This window comes from Ovis aries, chromosome X, assembly GCF_016772045.2.
Source record: "Ovis aries strain OAR_USU_Benz2616 breed Rambouillet chromosome X, ARS-UI_Ramb_v3.0, whole genome shotgun sequence".
Classification (NCBI taxonomy): domain Eukaryota; kingdom Metazoa; phylum Chordata; class Mammalia; order Artiodactyla; family Bovidae; genus Ovis; species Ovis aries.
In genome coordinates, this window is record NC_056080.1 from 104,587,780 (window position 1) to 104,609,787 (window position 22,008).

Consider the following 22,008-nt stretch of genomic DNA (forward strand, 5'->3'; position numbering starts at 1 on the left):
TCAGGCCAGTTACTTCTGTTGTACGTAAACTTTCAGTACACCAGTCTAGATGACTGATAACGTGAGACAAAACGAAACCACTTCATTATTTTTTCTAAGCAGTTCAGTTCAGTTCAGTCACTCAGTCGTGTCCGACTCTTTGCGACCCCATGAATCGCAGCACACCAGGCCTCCCTGTCTATCACCAACTCCCGGGGTTCACTCAGACTCACATCCATCGAGTCGGTGATGCCGTCCAGCCATCTCATCCTCTGTCATCCCCTTCTCCTCCTGCCCCCAATCCCTCCCAGCATCAGAGTCTTTTCCAATGAGTCAACTCTTCTCATGAGGTGGCCAGAGTACTGGAGTTTCAGCTTTAGCATCATTCCTTCCAAAGAACACCCAGGGCTGATCTCCTTCAGAATGGACTGGTTGGATCTCCTTGCAGTCCAAGGGACTCTCAAGAGTCTTCGCCAACACCATAGTTCAAAAGCATCAATTCTTTGGCGCTCAGCTTTCTTTGCAGTCCAACGCTCACATCCATATATGACCACTGGAAAAACAATAGCCTTGACTAGTCGAACCTTTGTTGGCAAAGTAATGTCTCTGCTTTTCAATATGCTATCTAGGTTGGTCATAACTTTCTTTCCAACAAGTAAGCGTCTTTTAATTTCATGGCTGCAAGCACCATCTGCAGTGATTTTGGAGCCCAAAAAAATAAAGTCTGACACTGTTTCCACTGTTTCCCCATCTATTTCCCATGAAGTGATGGGACCAGATGCCATGATCTTCGTTTTCTGAATGTTGAGCTTTAAGCCAACTTTTTCACTCTCCACTTTCACTTTCATCAAGAGCCTTTTTAGTTCCTCTTCACTTTCTGCCATAAGGGTGGTGTCATCTGCATATTTGAGGTTATTGATATTTCTACTGGCAATCTTGATTCCAGCTTGTGTTTCTTCCAGTCCAGCATTTCTCATGATGTACTCTGCGTAGAAGTTAAATAAGCAGGGTGACAATACACAGCCTTGATGTACTCCTTTTCCTATCTGGAACCAGTCTGTTGTTCCATGTCCAGTTCTAACTGTTGCTTCCTGACCTGCATATAGGTTTCTCAAGAGGCAGGTCAGGTGTTCTGATATTTCCATCTCTTTCAGAATTTTCCACAGTTTATTGTGACCCACACAGTCAAAGGCTTTGGCATAGTCAATAAAGCAGAAATAGATGTTTTTCTGGAACTCTCTTGCTTTTTCTAAAGTGAAGTCGCTCAGTCGTGTCTGACTCTTTGCGACCCCATGGACTGTAGCCCATCAGGCTCCTCCATCCATGGGATTTTTCAGGCAAGGGTGCTGGAGTGGATTGCCATTTCCTTCTCCAGGGGATCTTCCCTACCCAGGAATCGAACCCGGGCCTCCCACATTGCAGGCAGACACTTTACCGTCTGAGCCACCAGGGAAGCAGAGACCAGAAAAAAAGGTTGCTCTACCACCCACAAAACACCAAACACCCCCTCTCTTCACCAACATGGGTGACTGCTTCTTTATCCATTACAGCTTTATCCTTGCCCTAGTCTGTCCTCCCTACAGATGAGATCATTGAGATGCCCGATGCCCTAAATCATCCAAATATTATAGTAGGTTCTTACTAACATTCTCTTACTGAAACACCTCTACAGTTTCCTATAGTGTTCATTCTTCCTCCCTGCAAAGAAAAATAAACCCAACTTGTCAGCTGTGAGTATATTCCTGGTGGTCTTTGTTTGAAGGGAATTGACATGTTCCACTGCCTAGAATGCTTCCCCAGATATTTGCATGATTTTTTCCCTTAGTTCATTCTATTCTTTGTTCATGCATCATCTTTTCAGGGAGGTCGTCCCTGAAAAGATTTACAGTACTACCCTCATCATTCTCTCTTCCTTTTATGCTGGTCATTTTTCTTCATAGCACTCATTGCTATCTGATATTATATTATATATTTAGATAATATGTTTATTGCATGTCTCTCCCATTAGAATCTAAGTTTCCTGAAGACTAGGACTTCACCTTCTTTTTGTTTTTTTTTTAATGTGGCCATGCCACATGGCATGCAGAATCTTAGTTCTCCAACCAGGGATCAAACCCATGTCCCCTGCCTTGGGAGGGTGGAATCTTAACCTCTGGACTGCCAGGGAAATCCCACTAGGATTTCATCTTGACGATGATTGTATCTACAGTGTGTAGAGCATTTCCTGGCACAGAGTAGGTACTAAGTGATATGAATTTAATGAACACATGAATGGATTTTTATTGTGTCAGGGTGTATATAATACTAATAGTTTCTTCTATCACATATTCATAATCAACCTTGCTGTTTGGTCTTAGTCCTCCATTTAAGTAGATTGGCTCATTACAAAGTGTCCATTCTTAATTCTTTATTTTGACTCATTTCTTATCAGATTTGATTTCATATTGCCGAGTAGTTTTTCACAAAGGATGCCTGGGTAGTGCATTCTTTCAACTTTTTTCATATTTGAAATAGGCTACCTGTGGCTTTTGGGGGAGTAGATTGTATTATTGTCAGCAATGTCCACTTCCTCTTTCCCTGTAGGAGGGTTATATATCCCTATGCAATTGCCTTTGTAAGGTTTTAAGAAGAAAAAGAGAATCAGCAGTTATCAAGCAAGTCACTTAAAGACAGAATTGTTGGGATAAAGCAGAAAAGGGGAGAGTGATGAAAAAGCAAACATATTTAGCACTTATAAGGTTCTAGACACTCATTCACTTAATAATTCAAGTAACCATATCAGTCTACCATCTATTGGGTCAAGGCAGGCCTCACAAATGGAAATCATAAGCAGTTTGACACTATCCATAGTTAATCCTCAAAACAACTCTATGGGAAGGTATTATTATCTTTATTTTACAGATGAAGAATCAGGCTCAGGGTCACACAGTGAAGTGGAAGTACCAGAATCCCAATGCTTTCACTGCTGCCCAAGTCTTTGTTTTTTCCATGATGCCTTACTGTGGTTTCTTCTTATACTCATGCAGTGACCTTTCTAAATTTGTGTAGCTAAGTACAACTCAGGGGAAGGGCTATAGGACTGAATAAATATCATTTTTTCCTCTTTTATCATCATCAATTAATACATATTAAGCACCCACAAGGTTCTTGGTGTTTTAACATAGGAGAGGACAGTTGCTGGCTTCATGGAATTCATAATCAAGTTCAAAAAAGGCAAAGACAAACACGGGCACGCAGTTTTAAAACCTGATTCCATTATCAGCCAATCAAAAATCTTTCTAGACTGTGAAACAATTGATACCTCCAAATCCATTTGATACAGGTTCTTGTCTTTGAAAACTACACCAAATAAAAAAAATTTTTTAAAAAAGCTACTAGGTTATTTGAAGTAAGGTTATGCCTGGAGATAAAAAGAAAGTGAAAGGTGAAATAACTTGTTGAGAAACAGAAAATTAGTGACTTCCCAAATATCTTGTCTCCAAAGCAACTGTTTAGGCCACTCAAATTTCTTGGTCTGACCTGCTTTTCCTATCAAAAAAGTCCTTTCCAGATTATTATTGTTGTTTAGTTGTTAAGTTGTGTCTGACTCTTTTGGGACCCTATGGACTATGGCCTGCCAGGCTCCTCTGTCCAGGTATTTCTCAAGCGAGAATACTGCAGTGGGCTGCCATTTGTTTCTCCAGGGGATCTTCCCAACCCAGGGATCGAACTCACCTTTCAGGATTATTAGATCCCCTTTAATTATAGGTGACTTTTTGTTTACAATTCTTTTTTAAAAATGATTTTATTTATCTATTTATTTATGGCTGTGCTGGGTCTTCGTTGCTGCATGGACTTCCTCTAGTTGCAGCATGACACATTGCAGTGGCTCCTCTTGTTGCCAAGCACAGGCTCTAGGGTGCTCCGCCTTCAGTAGTTGTGTCTCCTGGGTTCTAGAACACAGACTCAGTAGTTGTGGCACGTGGACCCAGTTGCTCTGTGGCACGTATGATTTTTCTGGGTCAGGGATCAAACCCGTGTCTCCTACAGGGATAGGTGGATCCTTTACCACTGAGTCACCAGGGAAGGCCTTAAATTCTTTTTTTAATTGAAGGGTAGTTGATTTTGGGCTTCCCTGGAGGCTCAGAGATATAAAGAATCCACCTGCAATGCAGGAGACACGGGTTCAGTCCCTGGGTGGAGACGATCCCCTGGAGAAGGGAATGGCAACCCACTCCAGTATTCTTGCCTGGAGAATCCCATGGATGGAGGAGCTTGGCAGGCTACAGTTCATGGGGTTGCAAAAGAGTCAGACACAACTTACCGACTAAACAACAATCGTTGATTTACAATATTGTGTTAGTTTCAGGTGTACAGCAAAGTGTTCAGTTATATATATTAATTTTTTCAGATTATTTTCCATTATAAGTTATTATAAGATATTGAATATTGTTCCTAGTGTTATACAGTAAATCTTTGTTGTGTATCTTTTATATATAATAGTTTATATCCATTAATCCCATACTTCCATCTTGTCCCTCCCTTTCTCCCTCTCCCCTTTGGTAACCATGAGTTTGTTTTCTGTGTCTATGATTCTGTTTCTGTTTTGTATACAGATTAATCTGTATTATTTTTTAGATTCCATATATAAATGACATCATATAGCATTTGTCTTTCTCTTTCTGACTTACTTCACTAAGCAAAATACTCTGTAGGTCCATCCATGTTGCTACAAATGGCAATATTGCATTCTTTTTTATGGCTGAGTAATAATATTCCATTGTATATATGTACCACATCTCTTTAAGTCAATCGTCTGTTGGTGAACACTTGGATTGTTTCCATGTCTTGGCTTTTGTAAATAGTGCTGCTATGAACATTAAAGTGTATGTATCTTTCTGAATTAAGGTTTGTTTTTTTCCCAGATATATACCTAGGAGTGGAATTGCTGTATCATATAGTAATTCTATTTTTAGTTGTTTTTACTTTTATTTTTGCTAGGGTATAATTGTGCTTTAATGCTTCTGTGTAATGTTATGATCCAATAGTTCTCAGGTTTACATATTATTTATACAATGATTTTCTGGTCACAAATGATAGCATAGGGGTTGTTTTTTTTAATCTACTTTTTAATTGAAGGATAGTTGCTTTATAGAATGTTGTTGTTCAGGAACCTCCATACTGTTTTTCATAGTGGCTGCATCAACTTACGTTCCCAGCAACAGTGTGAGTATTCCCTTTTCTCCACACCCTCTCCAACATTTATTATATGTAGACTTTTTGATGATATCTATTCTGACTGGTTTTGATTTGTATTTCTCTAATTATTAGTGAATAATTTTTATGTGCCTGTTGGCCATCTGTATGTGTCTATTTAGGTGTTCTGCCCAGTTTTTGATTGAATTGTTTGGATATTGAGTTGTATGAGCTGTTTTTGTATTTTGGATATTGAATTGTTTCGATATTGAGTTGTATGAGCTGTTTTTGTATTTTGGATACTAACCCTTTGTCAGTTGCATCCTTTGAAAACATTTTCTCCTATTCCATAGGTCATCTTTTCGTTTTGTTGATGGTTTCTTTTGCTGTGCAGAAGCTTTTAAGTTTGATTAGGTCCCTTTTGTTTCTTTTCGCTTTTCTTTCTTTCGCCTTGGGAGGCTGAGCTAATAAAATATTGCAATGATTTATGTCAAAGAATGTTTTCCCTATGTTCCTTTCTAGGATTTTTATGGTGTCATGTCTTACATTTAAGTTTTTAAACCAGTTTGAGTTGATTTTTGTATATGGTGTGAGGGAGTATTCTAATTTCATTGATTTACATGTAGCAAGCTTTCCCAGCACCACTTGTTGAAGAGACTGTCTTTTCTCCATTGTATATTGTATATGACTTTTATGTCATAGATTAATTGACCGTAGGTGTGTGGGTTATAGGCAGTTTCTTAATTTTAGCTTAGTTTTTGCTGAGTTAGGGAGTGAGCCACGTGGACAGAAGGGAAGAGGCAGTTTTCTACATTTTGAAGTAACAGGCCTTCATCATACCTCAGCTGGGGTTCCACACTTTGAAAGCCCTTTCAGGAAGGGGACAAAAGCTAGGCAATTTGGTTGGAGGTCTTGGTGCTGTTGGTGCTGATGTAAAAGAAATTGTATTGCATCTTACAGTTTACTGAGATGTAACCAACACCTATTTGATAGCAAGAGTGGCAGTTACTATGATCTATATTTCAAAGAAATATCTTGTTTTAGTTTTTGTCAACTAAGCTACTGAAAGATAAGTAGATCCTAAACTTTCAAGATGTACTTTGTCCTATTTCCTAAATATTTTTTTTGCTACTAAGTTTTGTGAGAGGATGACTCAGAAAAATGGTCATTAATGTTCTAAGTAATTAAGTGCTCAGTTGCCAGGAAAACACTACCATCTGTCTTACCTTCTTTTACAACAGCACATTTCTATTTTCCATGAAATATGTTTATGTTAATAATGCAGTGATTCCCACATAAGTTTTTTTTTTTTTTACCACAATACAAAACTTTGGAGAAACACCTAGGGAATTTCGTATGGATTTCTTATCTCCATGTGAAAATACAGCTGTATTACACTACTTTGATATTTTACTATGTGACTTGACTTTATTGAGGACAATGTAGAATAGATTAGAGGTCGATAGATGATGACATCCTTGTCTGCTTTTATGTTGAAGAAAATTAAATATAGTTAGTAGATCTGTTTTTATTCTGGAATATCCTGATGGACATTTTCTCCAGGATTTTTGTAGGAAAGACGTGGAAGGATTCCAACTGAATGGTAAGTAAGTGCCAATTCAAGTTTTTGGAAACTGATGCAATATTATCCTGTATATATATATATATATATATATATATATATATATATTTTTTTTTTTAAAGAAAATGAACATAGTGAATGGCTCTAATTGTTGAAGAAAATGCTACTATTTTGGTTCCTTAGTTGAATATGATCAATAACCAGCCTGAAGGGAAATATTTGGCTCTTCAACCACCCATCCTGTCACTTCATTCATCATGGTACTCAGTCAGAAGTGGATTACCAGAGGAGTTTTTCAAATTACAAATCACTCATGTATTCATTCACTTAACAATTATTGAACACCTACTATGTGTGGACAGTAAAGCCCTCTGTGCAGGAAATGCTATGTAAATAAAAGTAACAAACACACACAATGCAAGTGTTACTATTTATCTTTCAAGATGCAGCTCTAATTCAGTTTGCTAGTTCCTTCTCTGTGTTCTGTATTTTGTCGATGTTTGTATACCTATCTACTGAGCTCTTTGAAAAGGTAGAGACCTTGGCTTATTCATTTTGTATTCCACACAGTCTAACATAAGATTTGGTGCAGATCAAACAGGTGGTCAGAAAAGAATAGTTGCAATGAAGGAATTAACAATATTGCATCATTCAGTATTCAGCTGAGAAGATAGTACTTACCCAAAAACTTATTTCTTCACAGTAGGTGTTAGAATGTGCTTGTTATCCTTCAACTTGAATTATAAATCATGACTTGACTCATTATGTTTGATTATATTCATTCTGATTATATGTCAAGGTGGTTTCAGTTTAGTCGCTCAGTCGTGTCCGACTCTTTGCGACCCTATGAATTGCAGCACGCCAGGCCTCCCTGTCCATCACCAACTCCCAGAGTTTACTCAAACTCGTGTCCATCAAGACAGTGATGCCATCCAACCATTTCATCCTCTCTCATCGGGTTCTCCTCCTGCCTTCAATCTTTCCCAGCATCAGAGTCTTTTCCAATGAATCAGTTGTTCGCATCGGTGGCCAAAATATTGGAGCTTCAGCTTCAGCATCAGTCCTTCCAGTGAATATTCAGGACTGATTTCCTTTAGGATTGGTTTATCATCTAACAACAAGCTATTAAATAAGGCAGTTTCGAACTTTCAAAAGAAATGAAACCTTATTAGTCTCTCGAAGTTTTTACGCCCTAGAAGCTTACACGGAACGTAGAGGAAAGGGACGAGTATCCCTCGCATCCCAACCGTTATTGCCGCGTTACCCCATCTTTCCCTTTCCTTTTCCTTTTTCCCACCCTTTCGCCCTCCGGAAGGGGCCGAGCGCTCCCGGCGCTTCCCAGTCTTCCTCCGCCCCTTGCGGAAGGAGCCGAAGGCGGAGCGGGGCCCCGAAGTGGGACGGCCTAGCGCTCGGGCCTCTCCGGAAAGAGCCGAACCGCGCTCGGAAGAGGAGGGCTCCTTCGTCTTCGGCGTCTCGCCCCCGCGCGGTGCCCTCTGTCGGCGGCGTGAGGCAGCTGTGGCAGCGGTGGCGGCGGGAGGCGGTAGCCGCGTCGACGTTGACCAAGACTGGAGCGACGTTTAAAGAAGGAGCCGAATCGCCGCAGAGTCCGGCTTCTGACTGTTGGAGGATTCCCACCCTTCCGCGCGGGCCGACGACGAGAAGCGGCGGCGCCGGGAAGCAGGTGAGGAACCGGCTGCGACCCGTGAGGGGGCGAGGGAGCGCGCCGGCTTCCTCCGTCTCTGGGCCGCGCCTGCCTTCGCTTTCTCCTCACTTGAACCAGGAAGCGGCGGAGTCGGAGGCTCCGCTCCTCCGGCCCTTTTCTTTGTGTGGGCTCGGGAGCGAAGGAGGGGACGAACCGGGAGGGCCGAGGCGCGGTCTCCTCCGCCGTCAGGGGCCGTCAGGGCCCGGGGTAGGCCCGGAGCTTGGGGAGCCCACCGCGGAGAACCACTCGGCGTTTTCCACGGCCCTCGCCTGCCTTTTTGCGCCAGTTCCCCCTCCTCACCCCGACTTTGATTTAGAGCTTTTCGGCCAGGCCCATCCTCCCCTTCCCAGGGCATAACAATGCCGCCTGCTTGGCCACATCCCCTCCCAACACCCCACCCTCCGCTTCGCCACCTTCTACTTTCCCTGGCCGGCCGCCTCGCCCGACTACCCCCGCCCTGACCGTGCTGGCCGGCCTTCCTTCTGTATTTGCAAGAAACTGCTTTTCCACGTGAATCCGGGTTGAAAACCTCGGTTGCAGCCGGCCGGGTGTGAATGGGGAAGAGGGGGTGGACAGAGGGAGATGGGGTTCAGCTGCCGCGTGTAGGTTGTTTCACTCTTGCGGGTGGCGTCTCTCTTTTCCAACGTCACCTGCCCTCGGTCAAGGATTTGTCTCACGGGCGTGCAGAATGGCTTTTCCACGGTCAGGTCGCGGATCTGGGGTTGGGATGGGTTCAGACCGATTTGTGCTGATCCTGGGTCCAACTGGACGGGAAAGACAAAATGAAACAACAAAATGAAACCAAGTCCTGGTGTCACCTGGACGCATACATTGAAATCCTTGCCCCGTTGGGAAAACCCATTTGCAAAGGACAAAAGTAGTGGGACCGTATTCAGAAAACCTGTCTATCCACTGAAAAGTGACTTGTGTCGAAATGCCCGTATTTCGGAAGCGCTGGTAGCTGGCTCACTGTCCAAAGGTCACCCTTTCTGATGAATGCTTTTATGGTAACCTGAAATTCCCTGGTACTGTTAACAAGCAATGCCTTATAACATGATGTTTTAAATCCTTGATTTCTAGACTTTTCTCCTATTTTTGTCTTTAAGCTATAATTTTGAAAAAATTAGAAGATATTTGAGACGCCCTGCCTTCCACATGTGTATAACTTAAGCACTGTGACAGTTGTACTATTTTGGTAACTCTAAACGGAAAGAATATATACTAGCAATAGAAGTGTCTCTTTACCAAAAGTACTTACCAACTAATTTTAAATTATATATACATGTATCATTTTATGTATTTAAATTTTTACTAGAAATCTCTTCTGTGAAGTGCTGAAAATTGTTTAGAGGGTGGTACACAGCAATACTATTTGTTGACATTCCTTCTCCTTTTCTAGAGTGATGTCTGGTCTGAAGTTTTCACTAAATCATTCTGTGTGAAGAAAATTCTCATATCAGTGCTCATAATTCTTTCCCAACAAAATGAAATGTTTTGTGTTTTCACCCATTTGAGCTTTAAGAAATGGTAAACTTTTCCCTTGTTTTGTTTTTCACAATAGCATTTGTTGACTTCATTTGACATTCTAACATTCCATCTCTGGAGATTGTGGGGAGTAGACAGGTGAGGGGAAGAAGAAAAGAGGAGAGGGTAAAAAGGTGTTTCATAGTTTATCTAGATGAAGCATCCCTGTTAAAATAAGAACATAAAAACTTCAGAGGTAATAGTCACCAGTGCTTATGAATGCTGGTTCAGTCTGTGGCTACAGGGAGTAGCTGTTGAATATGTTGTTAAAGATAAGTTAAACGTTTAGGAAGACTACCTATTTTGGACTTAGTATTGCACACATCAAGCTTTTCTGACACATCATTCATTTACAGGTAAAATAACTTTTTATGTGTTCACAATGAAGATTTTTCTTACAGTGTTCAGACAGTTAAAAATTAACTCTAAACTCTTGAGGAGAAAATCCAAAATTGGAACAAAAAAATTAACTTTAGTCTTTAAAAACTGCTTAGTGGTGATGCATGTATCTAAGATTCAAAGGAAGAGATTAGTGTTCAAATCTGTAGATCAATTTAAAACTTGCTTGTCTCTTCTCAGGAGGAAGTCATGAGATTTAACATGGTCCAAATAACAGTTATATATAAAAATCTGTAAGAACAGTTTATATAAAAACCAAAAGGTACACCAAACTTCCATTAAAATGCTAATAAACTATTCAATGAAGCTGTAGCTAAAATTCTAAATGAAGTACTTGTGTTTTTCTTTCCTAATGCATGCATCTCCCCTTCTCCTTTCTCTTATAGGCATGGAGAGTAGAAAACTGATTTCTGCTACAGACATTCAATACTCTGGCAGTCTGCTGAACTCCTTGAATGAGCAACGTGGCCATGGACTCTTCTGTGATGTTACTGTTATTGTGGAAGACCGAAAATTCCGAGCCCATAGGAACATTCTTTCAGCTTCAAGTACTTACTTTCATCAACTCTTCTCAGTTGCTGGGCAAGTTGTTGAACTGAGCTTTATAAGAGCAGAGATCTTTGCAGAAATTCTCAATTATATCTATAGTTCTAAAATTGTTCGTGTTAGATCAGATTTACTTGATGAGTTAATTAAATCAGGGCAGTTATTAGGAGTTAAGTTTATAGCAGAGCTTGGTGTCCCGTTGTCACAGGTTAAAAGCATCTCAGGTACAGCTCAGGATGGTAATGCAGAAAACTCACCTCCTGAAATACAAAAATCAAAAGATGAATCCCAAGAAAATGGGGCCACTATAATGCCAATTATAACAGAATCTTTTTCCTTGTCTGCTGAAGATTATGAGACAAAAAAGATCATTGTTACTGATTCAGATGATGACGACGATGATGTCATTTTCTGCTCTGAGATTCTGCCTGCAAAGGAGACTTTGCCGAGTACCAACACAGTGGCAGAGGTCCAGCCTAATCCAGGCTCTGTTGCTATTTCAGATGATGCACCTTGTGTGAGCAATAGCTCTCCCCCTTTAACAAACATCACACCTACTCAGAAACTTCCTACTTCTGTGAATCAGGCAACTCTGAGCCAGACACAGGGAAGTGAAAAATTGTTGGTGTCTTCGGCCCCAACACATCTGACTCCAAACATCATTTTGTTAAATCAGACACCACTTACTACACCACCAAATGTCAGTTCTTCACTTCCAAATCATATGTCTCCTTCAATCAATTTACTTGTACAGAATCAACAGCCACCAAACAGTGCTGTTTTACCAGGAAACAAGGCCAATGAAGAGGAGGAGGAGGAAATTATAGATGATGATGATGACACTATTAGCTCCAGTCCAGATTCCGCTGTCAGTAATACGTCTTTGGTCCCACAGGCTGAGATCCCCCCAAATACCACTTTTGATGGATCACTGATACAGAAGATGCAGATTCCTACACTTCTGCAAGAGCCAGTTTCCAATTCTTTAAAAATTTCAGATATAATTACGAGAAACACTAATGATCCAGGTTTAGGATCCAAACATCTAATGGAGGGTCAGAAGATTATTACTTTAGATACAGCTACTGAAATTGAAGGCTTGTCAACGGGTTGCAAGGTTTATGCAAATATTGGTGAAGATACTTATGATATAGTTATCCCTGTCAAAGATGACCCTGACGAAGGGGAGGCCAGACTTGGGAACGAGATACCAAAAACACCTAGCAGTGAGACAGCAAATAAACGTATGAAAGTTAAACATGATGATCACTATGAGTTAATAGTAGATGGAAGGGTCTATTATATCTGTATTGTATGCAAAAGGTCATATGTCTGCCTGACAAGCTTGCGGAGACATTTTAACATTCATTCTTGGGAGAAGAAGTATCCTTGCCGTTACTGTGAGAAGGTCTTTCCTCTTGCAGAATATCGCACAAAGCATGAAATTCATCACACAGGAGAGCGAAGGTATCAGTGTTTGGCCTGTGGCAAGTCATTCATCAACTATCAGTTTATGTCTTCACACATAAAGTCTGTTCATAGTCAAGATCCTTCTGGAGACTCGAAGCTTTATCGTTTACATCCATGCAGGTCTTTACAGATCAGACAATATGCATACCTCTCTGATAGGTCAGGCACTATGCCTGTAATGAAGGATGACGGTATTGGATATAAGGTTGATGCTGGGAAAGAACCTCCAGTAGGGACCACATCTGCTCCTCAGAACAAGCCCATGACCTGGGAAGATATTTTTATTCAGCAGGAAAATGATTCCATTTTTAAACAGAATGTAACAGATGGCAGTACTGAGTTTGAATTTATAATACCAGAATCTTATTGAACTCCTTTGAAATATCAGAAAGTTTTGGTTTGGATTTAAGGGTCAGGGCTTTCAGAAGACCTGTAAAACAAAGGTGAAAACAAGTTCATTTGATCTGCCATGTCATCTGAAGGTAGTCTAGTTGGATTATTTGTTCATAATTTTTAGAAGCAAATTATTCTGAAAGTTTGAATAGAGGTTGAGAACTTTCCCCTCCCCCAAGTATCTGTTTATATAGTTAGCTTTCAGCACATTTAAAAGAGGCAAAAAAAAAAAAAAAGCTTGGAGAGATAGTTTCCTGAATAGAATTTGAATCAGTTTGAATGTTCTTTGAAAATAACTGGAGTTATTAGCATACCCTAGTATATCTTGCAACTTTCCCCTTCCGTGTTAGCACTTTACTGCTGAATTCTCAATTTTCTTATTATTGAGACTATAAATGTGTGTTGTGTCTTGTATATGGCATAAAGAGTAAATGAGAACTTCTAAAGTTGTCCTGGAAATTTTCAGAGTAAGTCTCTGCTTGGTTGTGTATTTTGCTAACCCAAATGGATAGCAGCCTCCTGCCTCCCACCCCTCATGAAAATAGCTGTGCAGACAAGTTTCTCACTTGAAGAATGAACGAGTTTTAGCTAATTAGAATTAAACTTCACTTTTATCACCATAGTCTCGAAAAGACTTTGGTGCCTGGACCACTGTATATATATACCTTTGCAGTGTGGTTTCTATGGGCAAAAAAGAAATCTTTGTAATGCAGACAGGAAGAGATTAAAAGTTTTATCATATTTGCTTTAAATTCTGTGCTCTTATATGATAGAGACAGAGAATGGAAGTGAATGGAGATTTCCTTTTTGCTCATTATGGTTAAAAAATATTCCCATGAAATTTTTCAAATTTTGAATCTGAACACCACCAAACTAATCTTTATGTATGCATCTTTATAAATGACAAATTCCATAAATGAGACTCTTACATATTTTGGGTGGGAGGCCACTGGCATGTATTTTTAAATGTTCATATTACTTAGAATCTCTAATAGGAAGTTTTTATTTGACATAGCTGAATCAGATATCTAGTATTTTCCTTTCAGCAAGACCTTTAGGTTTTTACTCCTAAAATAAGTTCCATTCCATCTGCAAATTGCTGCAGTATTATAGCAATCAGAAGCTATACAAGGAAGTTAAATAGGCTTGTTGATTCCCACTTATCTTGAGAACAATGAATACCACCTTTCTCCCTTTTAAAAAATGACACATGTTTAAACACTTAGAAAATAAAGTCAAAACTTATTGAAGTGCCAGTACTAAAAGGGAAGCAGGTTGGAACAAATATATAGCCTAGCGTTTATAACAGATTGACTTGTTGAACTTCTGTAAATTTTTGCAAAGGAAGAAAATATGATTAGATACTGAAAAAGATTGTTGTGCATAGTTATTAGTCCTTTGTAACCTTGCTTAAGTATTTCTTAATTCAACATAGATATTTTCTTTCTCCTTAATGATGTATTTTTGAAAATAGTCTATTTCTTGACTTTGAACTTAAAGCTTTAATCAATTTCTCATGTATACATCATCCTTCTGACAGTAAGCTAGACTTGAAGATAATGATTTCAGTATTTCTTAAGATGGTAACTGAGGGTATCAGGCATCAGTGTTTGCAGTAATACAAGGAGAAAGAAAAATAATACAGTCCGTTGCTTACCAAGGGTTAGAATGATGTGCATCTTTTATGTTTTCTGTTCTGTGACTTGAGACTTTAAGACCATTTTGTAAACTAATCCTTGGAAAATTTTTAAATTACCATACAGCTTAAAAGTCTGATCTCTGGAATTGCAATATCTGTTTCCTTTGTGTATATGTATTGATAACATTACTCTTTGACTATAGGGTACACTCTGAAATGTTTTCAGTGGAAATTTGTTTGTTTCATTTATGCTGTTTCACCAGTTAGACATAATTCAACAAGTGTGAATGATACTTCAGTCCTTTCAGACTTAACTGCTAACTTCCTGGATGGCTCAGATGGTAAAGAGTCCGCCTGCAGTGCAGAAGACCTGGGTTCTATCCCTGAGTCAGGAAGATCGTCTGGAAAGGGAATGGCTACCCACAAGTATTCTTGCCTGGGAAAGTCCATGGACAGAGGAGCCTGGCAGGCTACAGTCCATGGGGTTGCATAGAGTTAGTTAACGACTGAGCGACAAACACTTTCACTTTTTCAATAAAACTTGGTTTCTACAAGGCCATTATGACAAACAAGGAATTCTATAATGGAAAACTATCCGTTCTGAATTATCTTGATACAATTATTTGCTGCTGCTGTGCTCTATCTAAGTTCTGAGTCTGAAATTTCAACTTTGCCTACTGAAGGTATCTTCTAGTTTTTTGGGAGGAGGAAAACTGGAAAATTCACTTTAAATTGTATTTTTGCCAGAAGACTCTTACTTGAACGTATGTCAGGGTCTTCAGTTTTTTTAGAAGTCTCTATATCCAAAGTTCAGAATCCATGTGGAATACTCTCTGGGAATTAAAACCCTTCACTCCCAGTGTTTATGGGGTTGGAAATGTGTAGCAAGATGCTGTTCAAAACCTGTCATGGTGTTTTCCTATTTTATACTTAGTTTTCTGGCAGTTGAACTCTTTTTTTCATTCAGGTTGGCTTCAGATTTGCTCCTATGCTAAATTACCTTTAAATATTCTGGATAGGAACTGTTTGAAATAGCAGTTTGTTCAAAGAGATGACAGAAAATGAAAGTGCTCAAACTAAGCAAAGATTTTTATATGCCATAGCAATCTTGAGAGATTCACTTTAAAATATATTTTATTATTTTGCTGGTAATGATCCCCCACATACAACCACTATGAGGAATCGATGCTGCATTTTTCCCATTGTACCAAAAAGATAAAGGTAAAAATGGTAAAAGTTTTTTGTATTGTCAAGGCGTGCATACTCTATAAAGAATTAAATACTAATTCAACAGCACTGGCTTTCTCACTTCTGTCAATCGTATGAAACTTGTTCATTTCCACCCAGTGCTGTAGTGTTCATACTTGTACAGTCTTCCCTGTCATGACTTTAAGTTCTACTTTTCATTAACCGTTACCTGATATTAGTTCGTAGAGCTTCTTATGGCAAAAATAAAATGTTTTAATTCTGATTTTTTAGTGTCTTTTTTTTTTTACAAGATGATCTTTCATTAATTATATAGACTATTACATTCTGTTGTTTTTCAATTTTTATAGCAGGAGACTGGAACTATATTTCTGATGACAGTATGATAGAATTTCCTGTTAGGTGTTATATGTTGGTTAATTGCATGCCCATTATATCTTGAACCATAGTAGTCAGAAGTGAGTCACCTGCTATCAGTTGCTTTGGAGCATTTGTGATACTTCTGTTGATTCCATGAAGACACATGTAAGTTGATAAGGAGGAGGATAGTTTTATTAATTTGAAACATCACAAAAGCAGTCTGGGTTTCCAACATGGCAGTGATACAGATTTTAAGCAACATCCAGTTTACACAGGTTCTGGATTAATATTTTAATTTTTCATGCCCAGTTCAATACTTTAAAGCAGAATTAGGAATAAAGCGGTAAATATTACAAAATGCAGTCAAGGTACATTTTGGAAATACAAATTCCTTCATTACAGCAAATGTTTTTGCAAAAGAGTAAAGCAGCAAATATTAACTTTTCTAAGGTAACATGCAGTTGTTATAATTCAATGTAATAAAAAAAGAAGCTGCTAAAATTAAGTTACAAAATCTATACTGTTTCAAGTTATTTTGTAAAGTAAGAAAAATACATAGAAATGAGTCCTAGAATCTTAACACTTTAAGAAATGTGATAAATGTAGGATATACTGTGTAATGGTGCCTTTTAAAAAATTAAATACTCATACACGTTCATTAAAGCAAAATGTAAAGTGTAAACAGCAAGAAATTTCATTGAATATCACAAGTTGACATTTGTATAGTAAGTCAATTGGTTATTAGTCCCTTTTTGAAATCCAATAGAATTTTAATATGCTCAGAACAGTAGAAAATAATAGTGTTATATAACGCAAAAAGATTATAATTGTTCAGATTTGAAATTCAGATGAGACATCACTGGTGATGTCAAAAGTTAAACTGAATGTTTTGCAAACATTTACTGTGAACAGTGAGTGCACTTGTTGTGCCGTGAGAATTCTTGATGGCTGGGTGTCTACAAGGTAGATGGGAGCACCAGCATTTGCCTGCTACCTCTAATCCATCAAGTTGGGAGGTAGCGAAATTGGCTGGAAATTTTTCCTGTATATGTTCTGTCTAAAATACAATAGCCCTGTATTTTTTTTTTTACAAGTGTAGGATTATCAATCTTCCTTTAAATCAATTCTCAGGTTAACATAAGATCGCAATGAAAGTGTTCATTCTGAAGTGAAGGCATGGGTGCCAAAGTGTTAAATTCATCAGGTTGAGGTTTAAAGCTATGTGTAATTAAAAGAACTGTACAAATACCTACCACAATGTGCCAGATGGATTTTAAATCTACAATAACACTTAAGAGTTTGTCAAGTTGGCTACATTTGAGGTTTTGCAGACTTAAAGCGGCATTGTAACACTTCCATAATCTTGAACACTGTCACGATTGGTCTCAACAGAAAAAAGGACCAATTAGAGCAGTGGCATTAAAATACAGATGATTCTTTTGGGGTGGGGTGCAGGATACGTGCAGTTTGCTGGGGTTGAAGCACAATATTTGAAGATTAAATAGTCACAAAGATTAGTGACAGTTCAAGAAACTAATCTAGCATTTTTAAAACTCAGTTTTAACAGTAAGATTTCTATCTCCCACAGCAAATGCAACATGTAGTAAACCGCTGTTTTCCTAAGTTGCCTGATGTATAACTGGGATCTACTTAAAACATCTCACATGCTGCTCTGTCTATGTCAGTGCTTCTTGAACAATCAATCCTGTTCCCCACTACTCGAAGGAATATTGCACTTTTCCCTTTGGGAGGTACCAATCACAAAAGCTGAGCTGAATGATCACAACAGCCATTTTTACAATACAGAGTAGAAAGGAGTAAGGGATATGGCCAGCTTTTTTCAGCATCAGACACAAGCAAACAAAAAGCCAGAACTCTCTGCATTGGAACTACCGTGTAGAGCCCTATCTGGGAAATTTTCCTTAGGGACTGACTTTAGTGGGAGGGAAAGAGAGGGCCTCTAAGCCAGGCGCTTCAACTGAGGTGCTAGGGTGGCAATCTGCCAAGGGTGAGGACAACACTCCTTTTACACCAAGTGAAGCAGATGGCAACCACGCTTCTGTGGCCTATAGAGGTGGGGCCATAGGGTAATGCAGGCCCAGACCAGACACGCTTCTTGCTGAGATGGCTCCCCAGCCTCGTGCTATCCTGCTCAGAACTGCTGGGCTCAGCCTGGCCACCCCTCCTCTGCACTAATAACAAATAAACTTCTTTCCTATCTTTCCCTAGCCTGGCAGGCCACTGTCAAACTTTATGTATGAATCACACTTTAAATTTTGTACCCTACACACTTCCACTAAAGCAGAAATACAAAAGCCACAATAATCTCAACAGCCAGCGGGCATTCCTCTTTAGGGGCTGTAAGGGGGTGGCTTCTCAAAAGGCGGATAGTAAGGTGGAGAGTAACGGGGTGGAGCACTCGAGGACCACATGTAGCTGGGCGAAGGCGAGGCAGACTGGGGCTCATCAGAAAGTCCAGAGGGAGGGGAGGATGGAAAGACACTGGAATGCTGTGCAATCAAAATAAAACATCAGTTTCCATCATGAGGTTGCAATTCCCCAACATTAGTCATTATTTAAAAATGAATATGGACCCAGTGTGTTCCGGTTTGGAACAACCAAGAGCCCCTAAACCTTGCAGGGTTATTGAGGGCCATGAAACGGAGCTGGTCCAACTTTCTCTCTCAGGCTGCAAAGCTCAGGCAGAAATGCCTTGGAATCCTCTTCCCCAGCCCTTTGGACCTCTCCGTCAGTCAGTCATCCTGTTGCTCCTATTTCTGTGTTATTTTGAGGGGGCTTCCCAGGTGGCTCAGTGGTAAAGAACCCGCCTGCCAATACAAGAGACATGGGTTCGATCCCTGGGTTTGGAAGATCTCCTGGAAAAGGAGATGGCAACCTACTCCAGTATTCTTACCTGGGAAATCCCATGGACAGAGGAGCCTGGTGGGCTACAGTTCATGGTATCATAAGAGTTGGATATGACAGAGCAATGGAGCATGCATGGTACTTGGGGAAGGGAGTGAGATATGGGATAAAAAAAAAAAAATGCCCAGTGAATCAGCATGTTAGGAGTCAATCTGCCACTTCTCTTTCCCGGCCAGTGTATACCCTTGACCCTGACTTTCCTGCTCAAGGAGAGTTGGCCTGTTTTGGTCACTGCTCTCTTCCCCAGAGCTCAGAACAGTGATTGGCAAGTAGAAGTTGCTCAATCAATGTCAGATGAGTGACTAAGACTTCAGTCACTTATAGAGCACAGAAGATGAACTTGGTATGTTTTTTATAAATAAAGTCTATTTTCAAAGACTACAGCCACATCTTGTGGGTACCGTGACCTTGCTCCAGTGGTGGAGCTTAGCTGAGGCCTGAAGGCTGGAGGGGTCTCCAATAAAAGCCAACGAATAGGGCTGTAAAACAGCAATTTTCTGTTGTGCCTTAGCTCTAGGAGGAACTGCTGTATTTTTTTTAAAAAAAACTCACCTATACCAAAATTTCTCAAGAGTTCAAGTGCTGTTTGGGGAGGTCAATACCTTTACTTTGTTCTGCTGGCCAGAGTCAAAGTGGTTGACTGTTTAGTTGTTAAGTCATGTCTGACTCTTTGATACCCTAGGAACTGTAGCCCACCAGGCTCCTCTGTCCATGTGATTTCCCAGGCAAGAATACTAGAGTGGGTTGCCATTTCCTTCTCCAGGGGATCTTCCTGGATCAGAGGTCAAACTCACGTCTCTTGCTTGGCAGGCGGGTTCTTTACCACTGAGCTACCTGGGAAGCCCTGGAGTCTAAGCTGATCATGTTATTTCCAGGCCTAGAGCAATCTAGAGTCAGCCTTGCCATGAGGGGTCTGGAGCCTGAGACCAGTTGGCTGATTCTCCTTATCCCCAGTCCTGACTTCCATACTCCTTAGAAAGGGGTATCCTGGTTTCTAGGTCTTGCTTTAGACATTGAAGTCTCTGTCTCCTACCACATAATGTCAGGACTGATCCTCCCCCACCCCATCCACCCTTTTGATCTGAGAGAAGGAATGACAGGGTCATAGAAAGCCTTTAAAGACAAAGAAAAAACTTGAGGGACTTCCCTGGTTATGTGGTTAATGCTTACAATGCAGTGGTTAATGCTTCCAATGCAGAGGGCACAGGATTAATCCCTGGTTGAGGAACTAAGCTCTCACATGCTGCATGGTGCAGCAGAAAAAAAAAAAAAAAAAGATAAAAGAGCTTGAGGCAGTTGACTTGAGACAAACCAGATTGCTTCCAAAAATCTCCAAATTTCTTCTCCCTCCAGGAAGAGATATGCTTCCTTTGACATTGATCTCATGATCCCTCCTCTCTCTCCCTCCTCCTCTGTTGCTTTTACGGTCCTCTTAAACCAGAGAGGAGAGCAAAATCCCACCAGGGACAAGATCTCTGTGTCCAGGGATGTGACACTCTGCCTTTCTAAATCTCACTCCAGGATAGAGTCAGGAAGCCAGTTCTCTGCCCCCTAGACACAGAAGGGAAAGCAAGTTTCGAAGGTGGAGCTAAAGGCCATTCTGTCCTGAGAGGCAGTAACAGGCTGCTGGGGGCAGTTGTAGACTTTGATCCTAAGGAGGGTGGTATAGCCACCTTGGGTTTTCACCTCTGTTTCCCGTGAAGCTCAGTCGTGTCCGACTCTTTGCGACCCTATAGTCCAATGGAATTCTCCAGGCCACAATACTGGAGTGGGTAGCCTTTCCCTTCTCCAGAGGATCTTTCCAACCCAGGGATTGAACCCAGGTCTCCTGCACTGAGGCCAGATTCTTTACCAGCTGAGCCGCAAGGGAAGCCCAAGAACACTGGAGTGGGTAGCCTATCCCTTCTCCAGGGGACCTTCCTGATCCAGGAATCAAACCGGGGTCTCCTGCATTGCAGACAGATTCTTTACCAACTAAGCTACCAGGGAAGTTTCCCGTATAAGAAGGTATTTAGGGGGATGGGGGCGGGATGCTTCTCACTGCCCTCTGATGATGCTGGAGTCTTAGGGATAAATGGCAGAGCGAGGGAGCTGACTGGCCATAGTCCACCCCCCGCCCTTGGGATGGCGGGGTGGGAGGGGGTGGGCACCAGCATGCAGTTTCCTAGCAACAGGCAGGCACCTTGGGAAAGCTTCGGCTTTGTTGCAGCTGGGGAGCAGGCCCAGTGCATTTAGTTCCTGCCTAAGACTTGACTAACGGACCGGACGGCCACTCAGAAGAACAGAGCTTTGAATCCTTTTGCACCACAAAGCATGAAAAGCATGAAAAGCATCTAAATAGCCTACTGCTGGGCTCCGAGCTTCCTGAGCTGCTTCTGAGAGGCTGGGGTGGCTTATCGCAGGGACAGAGGAGGTGGGAGCACCCTCACAGACACTCCTCTCCAGCCCCAATCTGCCCCTCCCTCTCCCACTTCAATCTGCCCCTCCCTGCCCCAGGCGGACCCACACTCTACAAGACCCATGTGCATTTCTACCACCTGTGCTTCTCTCTTCAGAAGTGCTGGGAGGCAGTAACTCCCGAAAGAGCCCTGGAACTGGCCGGGTGATGAAGGTTTCACTAGCAAAAGATGCTGTGTTCCAAGGGTAAAACCAGGGTCTCTTGGTTCTTTGCGTTCCCCCTCTGTTTCCGGCCCAGAAAGCAAACCCAGGAGAGACAGAGAGAAGAGTGGGAGCAAAGGGAGGGATCAGAAACAAGAGAGAGGAGGAGAGGCAAGGAGAAGCTTGGCAGGAGAGGAGAAATAGAAGGCTGAATGGCGGTGGCAGCCTTCTAAGGTTGTCAGTCACCTGCTCCTATACCATCACCCCCAAGACGACCTCCACTCTCTCATTCAGTAGGCCCAATTTATAATGGATCCTTTTCAGTGGCTACCTCAAAACCCAGTGTACCCTTCTGTGATTTAATAAAGACTATCCACAGAGGCAGTGGCATTTTGCAAAGGCTTTTGTTTTAAGCTAAACTTGGCAATTCACCAAATGGACAGGACAGGGACATGGTTAGAGTGAAGTCGGGGTTCTGGCCCAGTAGGTCAGACTGGAATCGTTAAGGGA

The 22,008-nt window shown here is 41.0% G+C and overlaps 3 protein-coding genes across 5 annotated transcripts in view; 1 reads left to right on the forward strand and 2 right to left on the reverse strand.

The window, feature by feature from the left end:
* LOC114111667 (uncharacterized) overlaps positions 1-1,524 on the reverse strand; it is a 46,014-nt gene extending 44,490 nt beyond the window's left edge. Inside the window, exon 1 of the mRNA XM_060407991.1 lies at positions 1,497-1,524. Coding sequence (XP_060263974.1) covers positions 1,497-1,524 — 28 coding nt within the window. The remainder of the gene's footprint in view (positions 1-1,496) is intronic.
* A 6,707-nt stretch (positions 1,525-8,231) lies between these two features.
* Positions 8,232-15,880, forward strand: ZBTB33 (zinc finger and BTB domain containing 33). 2 transcript variants are annotated; one of them, XM_004022345.5, is made up of 2 exons: positions 8,232-8,417; positions 10,748-15,880. In XM_004022345.5, exon 2 carries the CDS (start codon positions 10,750-10,752, stop codon positions 12,745-12,747), a length of 1,998 nt encoding a protein of 665 aa, XP_004022394.1. In that variant the 5' UTR covers positions 8,232-8,417; positions 10,748-10,749; the 3' UTR covers positions 12,748-15,880. The 2 variants fall into 2 exon arrangements, with proteins under 2 accessions (XP_004022394.1, XP_042097592.1); XM_042241658.2 differs by lacking the exon at positions 8,232-8,417 and adding an exon at positions 8,561-9,965.
* A 265-nt stretch (positions 15,881-16,145) lies between these two features.
* The window catches only part of TMEM255A (transmembrane protein 255A), a 48,227-nt gene continuing 42,364 nt past the window's right edge, over positions 16,146-22,008 (reverse strand). For both annotated transcript variants that reach the window (XM_004022347.5, XM_004022346.5), the window contains one exon: positions 16,146-18,485. In XM_004022347.5, the coding sequence (XP_004022396.1) occupies positions 18,327-18,485 (159 nt within the window). In that variant the 3' untranslated portion in view covers positions 16,146-18,326. The remainder of the gene's footprint in view (positions 18,486-22,008) is intronic.